The sequence below is a fragment of the Parasteatoda tepidariorum genome, chromosome 3, assembly GCF_982258835.1.
Source record: "Parasteatoda tepidariorum strain Cologne lab strain chromosome 3, Ptep-v5.0, whole genome shotgun sequence".
In the NCBI taxonomy this organism is placed as follows: domain Eukaryota; kingdom Metazoa; phylum Arthropoda; class Arachnida; order Araneae; family Theridiidae; genus Parasteatoda; species Parasteatoda tepidariorum.
The window spans coordinates 35,763,863-35,772,725 of record NC_141757.1 but is presented as its reverse complement, the minus strand read 5'-3'; the positions used below and the strand labels follow the sequence as shown (position 1 = coordinate 35,772,725).

Here is an 8,863-nt window from a genome sequence, read left to right as displayed (position 1 = left end):
ATATCAAGTTAAGGTTTCAGAAATTTATGTACTAAAACAACTACATAACAATTTAATACTGAAAAATGAGCTTGTTTCTTTTAATGTTAAATATGAGAAAACTTTATTTGAAAAATCAAAAGGATTTCTGGAAATTGAAACAGATAAGAAAATCAACAACAACCATATATAATAATTGTAAACGTTAAAAAGTGAATATCTATTCAAAAAGCTTTTCTTTGAATATAAAAATATGGTAGTTATTTAAACTGAAAATAACTAATACAACGAAGAAAATCTCTATCTTAATCAAAAAATTTTGATAATTTGTTACCTTGTTAGTTTTAAAACTCTTTATGAGTTGAGCTACGTTAATTTGAAATCTAAGTTTCAGCCTAATTAACAACATTTCAGAGAAAATTTAAAAAGAACAGATTAAAATTATTATATAAAACAATAATTTAAAATCCCCTGGGTAGAATTGTGGCGACATTGTCGCAGAACATTATACAGTTCCCGTAGAACGATTTTTTTCTTTCTCCAAAATTATGTTTGAAAGATTACTTTCTTGCGAATCAAAGGGGAAAGAAAAGCTCATAATTTTACTATCCCATTAGAAAATAATGAAAAATAATGAAGTAAAAAATTTTTGTTTTCTTTTCTCCAGAAAAATTCAAACGATTTTTTATCCTTTAAAATTATATTCAAAAGAAAGCTTTCTCGCACATCCAAGTGGAAGAAAATGCTCATGATTTTTTTATCTCATTTCAGAATAATGAAAAATAAAGAATAATAAAATAAAAAAATTTAGTTTTTTTTCTCCTTAAATTAAATCAATAACGGAAAAATTCTTCATCAATTAACGAAATATAAATATTAAAAAAATAATAGTTAAAATAGTAATTTTTTAATATATAATTCCTTTTTACTTGATGAATATCTATATTAACTACTAATATAGGTTATTTATAAAAATATTTCAAAATTTTGAATTATAAACATACATTGCAAAACAAGCATATAAGATACACTAATACTTATTCTTTAAAGAACGCATGCCATTACATTTTATTCTTAACAGAACAATATGTGATTTAGGCTCACACACAATACCTACCAAAGTTTTTATCATGTAAAGAGATCGTAACAAGCACTTCAATTTTTCTCGCTTTCTATAGCTAGCCAATATTCCTAAGCTAGCAGTTGTGAAGTCTCTCTTGCTTTGAGCAAGTAAACTAAAGGAAGAAAAAACATTGCATGATTGGATTGTAGCAAGACTCAATAAAATCTTTAAACTTCTCACATAGACAGTAAAAAAATTGGGATTCATTGAATATAAAATAACAACAATTCAAATGAACTTTTAAATGGTTTATAAAAAGTGATTATGTTTTAAATGCATGAAATGATAACTAGTTACAAAACTGAGAAAATTTCGATTGCAATTACTGGTTACTCATTGGTCAAACTTTTTTTCTTAGACTTGCATAAACACCACAACATTTCAAGTCATGGGTTCATGTTAGTCCTCTTGATTCTTCAATTCCAGCAGAAATACATTTTAGATGTCATAAAATTCTTTTCCTTCTTCAGCATTCATATTTATATTATTAATAATTAAGTAATTATTAATAAGTCAACATAAAAATACCTAAATTAATATTATGCTAAAAACATTAAAAATGCCATCTGGTGAAAATAAAAAGAAAACAATCATCTCCAAAAGGTTATAAAAATTATCATCTGCTTTTTTATTTCATTTAATTTTGCAGTGTTGCTTTTTATTAATGCTTATGTTAACCTGACTTTTTATGATTCTTACAACTTTTTATTTGTGATTACAGCATTGAAGTTGATCTTCTCTAATCTAGTTGAATTAAAATTTAAGTATTTTAATTAAATTTAAGTATTTTTTATCTTTTCTTTTCAATTATTTCTATGTTTTTACACATGATTTTGAGATCCCGTTATTTTAACTGTGCTACTTGTACGTTATTAGTTTAGTGTACATTGTTTTAAAGTCATTTTAATTATTGTTATTACGTCATGCGCACAATTATTCAGCTAGTGATCGTTAAATTCATAATCTGATGCTTTACTTTAGGCACACAAGATCCTCAATCAATACTAAAAGACTAGCGGTGGAGTAAACATTGGGTTGTTTGGAAAGCAATTCCATTTTTTTCCAACAGAGGACTTAATTGTAATTTTTCACAATCAAATTAACATTTAAGTCACATAGTCATTATATATTTTGAAAACTGATACAGCAAAGCTGGCTTGTGAGAAAGTACAATTAATTTTGCACACCAGTGTTTGGTTAATGATCTTTCAAATGAAGAATTGAAAAAGCAGCATTTTTAGTATATTTTACTTTTTTACGATTGTAAGGAGAAAAAATGCTGTTCAAGCAAGGAAAAAAACATTTGATACAAAAGGAGAAAATGCATTGACATTGCAGCAGTGCCAAAACTATTTTACAAAATTTCGATGGGCAATTTTGATGTTTAAGATCTGGAAAGCCAGTTCTACCACGCTCTGTAAAGTCAGTTAAAGCTGATAAACACACAAAAAATGCATTAATTTATGCAAACTGGCAAATGACAACTCTTACAATCACTGAAATTCCTCCAATTAAACTGTTAATGATAATTTCAAAAGTACAGATTTAATCTCAAAACTCGATAAATGGATTCCTCATGTTCTTACTAAAAGAAATTTGTCCATAGTGCTAAAGTCTGTGATTTGCTTCACATTACATTGCTTGAAATTACGATTTGGTGCGCTTCAAGGAAACGATTTATTCTTGAAGCACACCATCATTGAGAATGAGAAGTGAGTTACCTACAACTATGTTAAATGCAAGAGGTCATAGTGTAAAAAAGATAAAGAATCTAGATCAAAATCATGATCAGTCTTTTGCCAGCAAAGAACAAACATTTGATTCAAAAGGAATCATGCTACTGCCAAAAAGATCGTAAAAGGTATTAGACCAGAATGGAAAATATATAATTCAATGAAATATTTATTCATTATAAGAAAATAATCTTTCATTTTCATAAATTAAAAATTTTTTTGAGTAACTCATTAGTTCAACAATAATCGTATTAGACTATGAACAGATCTTAAACATTGCACTATATTGCTACGTAAATGCACTATACTAGTAACACTAAGATGCATTATAACACATAACATAAAATTACTCATCATTGAATTATGTAAGTTATTCACTAGATATACAAAAATTATTCAATTATTCACCATCTGTATACTTACTTACTTATCCTTTACATGCCTTTGGGCACTTAAGGCCTCTAGCATATCCCTCCAACGCCTCCTGTCTCTAGCAATAGATCTTGCTTCCTCCCAACCAGATATTCTACATTCTTCTAATTCGCCCAAAAACATGAGCTGGATGGTAAGTCTGGGTCTTCCTCTTGTTCTTTTACCATCAGGGGCCCATGTAAGCACGACAGATGTAATTATTTCTTTGGGCATTCTAAGGATATGTCCAAGCCTGCTCCATCTTCGTTTTTTAATTTTATCTTCTATTGTTTTTATTTTAGCTTTCTTTAATAGATTTTGACTTGGTACTTTGTAAGACCAGAAAATTTTAAAAATAAATCTTAAACATTTGTTTCGAAAGGTTTCTAATTTTTGTATTTCGATCTTAGTCTGTTTCCAGGTTTCTGCTCTAACAATCTATCTGTATACTTTTGATTTATACCAGCTGGTTATCCCCCCCCCCAACAAACTCACTATTTCAGGGCTCCACATTGCCTATACTGAATCAACAGAATTAGGATATCAAGAGCGCAAACTCACTGCTTTGATACTCCTTAAAATAATATATAGTCAGAGTACAAATTAGAAGGTAAAATTTTTTTTGCTGGTGTACAAAAAATCTGAAAAGGTGTGCAAATAAAAAGAAACTTGGTTAAGGATGTCAGAATATAATTAAGAAATTATGCATGGTTTATTTATTTTTTGCACTAAAATGAATGCTCTTTATCCTTATGAGTAAATGTTATAAATAATAATACCTTCTGCTTTCAACACATACACCACACGCTTCTTCCAAAGATTTTTGCATTTGTGTGACATGGTTTAACTCCTCGGCTAAAGCAGTCTGATTTTGCAAGATGAGTGCTGATAGTTTTTTAGAAACCTATAGATATGATTCAAATTAAAGTTTTATCATCAAGAATAATTACAAGTACACCAAAATTAGAAAAAACTTACCACGTCTAATTGCAATTTCAATTTTGCTTCTTCTGCACGGATCTCATTGATATCGGGAACATCAGAAATTTCCTAAAGAATGAACAAGTTTAATTCTGCTAAAAATATATATGTATATAGCGAAAGATATTTAAATGTTGGATAAAAAACTTTGAATGTATTCCAACTTTAGTTTTAAACTAAACATTTGAACCAGATTAAAAATGTTTTAAAAATACATACAGCTATTAATCTATTCACATTTATTTTAGTTATAAAAAAATAACATTTTTCAATCACTCAGTTCAATAAGACATTATAAAATATGTAAAAAATGAAAATCATAAAATAGTTGATTGTATACTTTAATACTTTTTTTTTCTGCATATACACTAAAAACTATTAAAAAAAATTATCTATCACCCAAATCAAAAAATTTTTTGAGGATTTTATTTAGAAGGCTATCAACTATGTTTTGAACCATTATCTTAAAAGCAAGTGCATATACAACTAAGTTAGGAATCAATGTAATTAAAAAAGCAAAATTTTAAAACTTTTCGCTGGTCTTTGCGAAAAAACTTAGTCTGTAGTTCAAAACATGTGTGCTATAATCATAAACACTCATGAAAAATTTTAGACAATTATTTTAAAAACAATATGAGATATTGTGCTTAAGGTGGTGAAAAAATCTAATTTTGACATCTTTTGATTCTGATTGCATTTAAAGACTTAAAATCAATAGTCTATCCACTGTCATCACCTTGCATAAAAACTGCTATAACTTTGTAAATAATTAGAATACTAACTAAACTAAAGTATTTTTAGAAAGCTAAAAATACAGGGGGTTCTAAATTTATAATAAATTCAATTTTGAAAATGCTGCCCAAAATCTGCATTAAAATTTCACAAGTATATAAATTTTCATGCAAATCTGAAAGGGTCTCTGCCATGGCTGGATGAACTGACATGGAATGACCCTACAACAGTAATTATCTATAACACTTTTGCTGCTGCAAAAAAAAACATAAACAGGAGTATTCACCTCCAAAATTGTTTCCTAAATTTTTCAAATAGCTTACCTTAAGTTTATATTGGCTTGCATCAAAATTTTCATCTGAATAAAAAACCTCTTTTATGGAGCTCAAGATATCTTGTTCAACTTCTGGATTATTCCAACTTTTAGATAGTGTTGCTTCCTGATTAAAAGAAAAAAATATTATCCAAAATTAAGTAATAAATTACAAATATTCTGCATGAAAAAATATTACATATATTTAAGAAAAATCATAAAATATTTATTTATTAGCTAAGACAATACAGCGATGATAATTGGAAATTTATTGAAAAAATTTAGGGAACTGATTTGCTACGTGTCTGCACCCAATGTTTGGAAATATCTTTTTTGCCAACCTTTAGACCTGAAGTAAGCAATGACTGCCTAGCAGAGTAATTACATAGATTTGGATTATCATCTATCCCAAATTGAATTTTATGGAATACTGACTGTGTGATAAACATCTTGAAGCATATCAGATCTATGAGAAAAACTAAAAGGCTACATAAAAATTACAGCCCTTGCATTAACTTTTGAATTTGTTTAATTATTGTTTAATGCTACATGCTTATTATTACTGTATATTTTTACTTGTTTTTTGTTCCTTCACTAGTGTTTATGCTGTGTGTTTCAATCTGAAGAATGATGTATTTCAAGTGCTATTGCTGAAATAAATAAAAAATTCACATTTTTATTGGAGCTACTTTCACCTCATGCCAAAAACAGAATTAAATATTGCAATCCTATTAAATTCAATGTTCAGTAGTTTACAGTCATTTGATAACATTTTGATAACACAGAACATGCATATCATAAATAAAATTAAAAAAAACAATAACAGCAGATCTATGCCTAGTGTTATCCCTGTTTTGTTACCACTCTGCAAGTTTCATAAAAAAGTAGCAATCTAAATGCACAAAACAACAATTTAACAACAACAAACATACATATTTTAAAAACCATACATTAATAAACACACAAGTTATTCACCCATAAAGCATGTATTTTATTTCTTTCCATCAAAATACCTTAAAATTATGCCAATTTTTACAGCAAGCAGAAATAATAAATGCATTTAATTTTGAAATTGTTTACAAAGGCATATAAAATCTTTCCACACATTATAAAGCAAAGTCAAAATTTCTGGGTGCTATTTAAGACAAAACATCTGAAACTAAAAATTTACACCTGAAGTGCTGGGATCTGCACATCACTTTAAATTTAGTTTAAGTGTTCAGAATCTATCCAGGCAATGTAGATCGATAAAATAAAAAAAACATCCAAGTAATTCTTTAACCTTAAAAAAAAACTCATAACTTTAGTGAATTCCTAGCAAATTCATACCAGGCGATCACACTTAAATTTAAAATAAACATGTATGAAAATTCCGTGCATTGTTTCAAAAGTAATATGAAAATCCAGTGCTAATCAAAACAAAAGGGGCTGTTTCTTAACCTTTAAAAAAATATCAGTGTACAGTAACAAATTTATACCAGATAATCGCACTTTAAATTGAAGGGGAAAAAAGTGAAGATATTAAAGGTGAAACCTTTGCATCTCCCACTCTCCTGAGCGTTATATCAGATTTATTTGCCCAAACACAAGCATAATCCAAACACCACATTGGTGGGGAGGGGGGGGGGACAGGAGCAGGTGCATAAAAAATCAGTTTTGATCTTTGCACATCTGACACAAGGGAAGTCATTTAGCCTAAGTATAGTTGAATGAAAAGTTAAATAGGATAAGCATCTAAAGTACAGCATGTAAGCTAATTACAATAAATTAAATATTGCATAGAAACTCCCATAAAGAATAATTATTCACCTAGCAATAGCATGAGAGTTAGTAATGCTAGACAATAAAACACAATATAATTTTTAAAAAAATTCTGTCAAAAAAATCCTCTTAAAAAGTAAATTACAAATAAAAAAAAGATTAATTTTTAAAAAAATTATTTAATTTACTATTGAATCAAATACCAACCTTTGCATGAATTATTTCTTCCTCTTCAACAGGCGAATCCAGACTTCTGACATCAATGGAAGAGCGACTAGTCTGGAATACATCCAGAAATTAAGTAAAAGAAAAATTTTGCATTGTAAAATGATTTTCCCATAAGTTTTGAGAATAGCAAAATAAAATTCAATTTATATTGCTCAAAACTAAATAAATTGAGGAAATTAAAAACTTCAAATTGAATTGTTATACACTATTATCATTATAACTAAAAAATGCATTGTCCTTGTGTTGATTTAAATACACATCTTTTGTATTCATATACCTTAGAACATAACTTTGCATGTTGTTGTAAAAATTCTATAAAGATATAATCTTTTAAATATTTAACAAAGTTCAATAAACCTAATTAATTTTCAAATAAGTGCCGTGTCAAAAAGAAATAAAAGTCATTTGGTAATTAAAAGAAACATTTCAACCTTCAGGTTTGGGGTTTTGTGAAGCCGACTGCATGTCTCGTTAGACTGCTGAGTTGGTTTTTTGCTGAGATAGTTGACAACTAGTCTCATACTTTGATTTGTTTGTTTTAATGAGTAGGTAGATGAAGTCTACTTGAAGGAAGCAAAGAGTTGCTTTTTTTTATTCGTCTCTGATCTGCGCAAGTGACCAGTCTCTAAGATAAAGTGGTGTAATTAAAAAATAATATTACACACTTTAATTTTTAAACCTAACATTAATTGACGTCCTTTCAAGTGCTTCCTCATTCCTGTACCATTAAAATAAGATTTGTTTCAAAGCGCAAACTGGAGGCAAATTTATTATTTTTTCTATTTAGATGTAAATTTTTAGGATTTATATTTAATTTCTAGACATAAACCTTGAAAATTAACAAGGGAAAAAACAAAACGAAGAGGAAGGTACCTTCCTTAGAAACTAAGACTACGATTTTAAAATGAATAGCAGAAGATGAAGGATCCACAGCTCTTAGTGACTCAATATTATCCTTATTGACCCTTTATGTGATCACCGCATAAAAAATTTAAAAAAATACAATTTGCAAATTATTAAAAAAATATTCACTTTGTCAATTTTTAAAATTCTTCACAGAACATATGGGAAAATATATAAATGTGAGATTTTTTAGTAAGAAATCGAGATGGAAATAATGGGAAACTGGAAGATTTTATTTACAGTAAATACATCATTATGAGAAAAAATTCTTTCCTGAGATAAAAATATATGCCTTTGAGGTTATAGTATTTTTCAAATTAGAAAATTCCAGTTCTAAATTGAAAACCTCTATGTAATGCAATCTTTGTTTAGTATAAATAAAACGTACTTGTTTTAAATTTACGAGAGATTTTATTTTCTTAGTGAAGTCCATTTTTCACATTTTAAATAGTCATCATGGAATTTTTACTTTTGCTTAAATTCCACGAACATCTAACCCAAAAAGGAATAATTTCTCTGATCTAACCATTGGATATGGAAAGTAAACTACTGTAAATATTACACAGAATAACAACATAATTTGCAAGAACGAACGTATACAAAACGGAACACCTGAAGCATACGCCCACTTTATAGGAACGAACAAATAAGTAGCGAATCTCCCAATCGATCAGAAGTAAAAGTTATCACTGTACCATA

The 8,863-nt window shown here is 28.1% G+C and overlaps 1 protein-coding gene across 1 annotated transcript in view; it reads right to left on the bottom strand.

The window, feature by feature from the left end:
- Window positions 1-8,844, bottom strand: part of Vps50 (vacuolar protein sorting 50) — a 45,141-nt gene extending 36,297 nt beyond the window's left edge. The window contains exons 1-6 of the mRNA XM_016061034.5: window positions 8,553-8,844; window positions 7,241-7,312; window positions 5,283-5,399; window positions 4,225-4,296; window positions 4,026-4,150; window positions 1,097-1,214 (exon numbers count right to left, since the gene is read on the bottom strand). Of these exons, the coding sequence (XP_015916520.1) occupies window positions 1,097-1,214; window positions 4,026-4,150; window positions 4,225-4,296; window positions 5,283-5,399; window positions 7,241-7,312; window positions 8,553-8,597 (549 nt within the window). The 5' untranslated portion in view covers window positions 8,598-8,844. The remainder of the gene's footprint in view (window positions 1-1,096; window positions 1,215-4,025; window positions 4,151-4,224; window positions 4,297-5,282; window positions 5,400-7,240; window positions 7,313-8,552) is intronic.
- Between the last annotated feature and the right edge of the window lie 19 nt (window positions 8,845-8,863).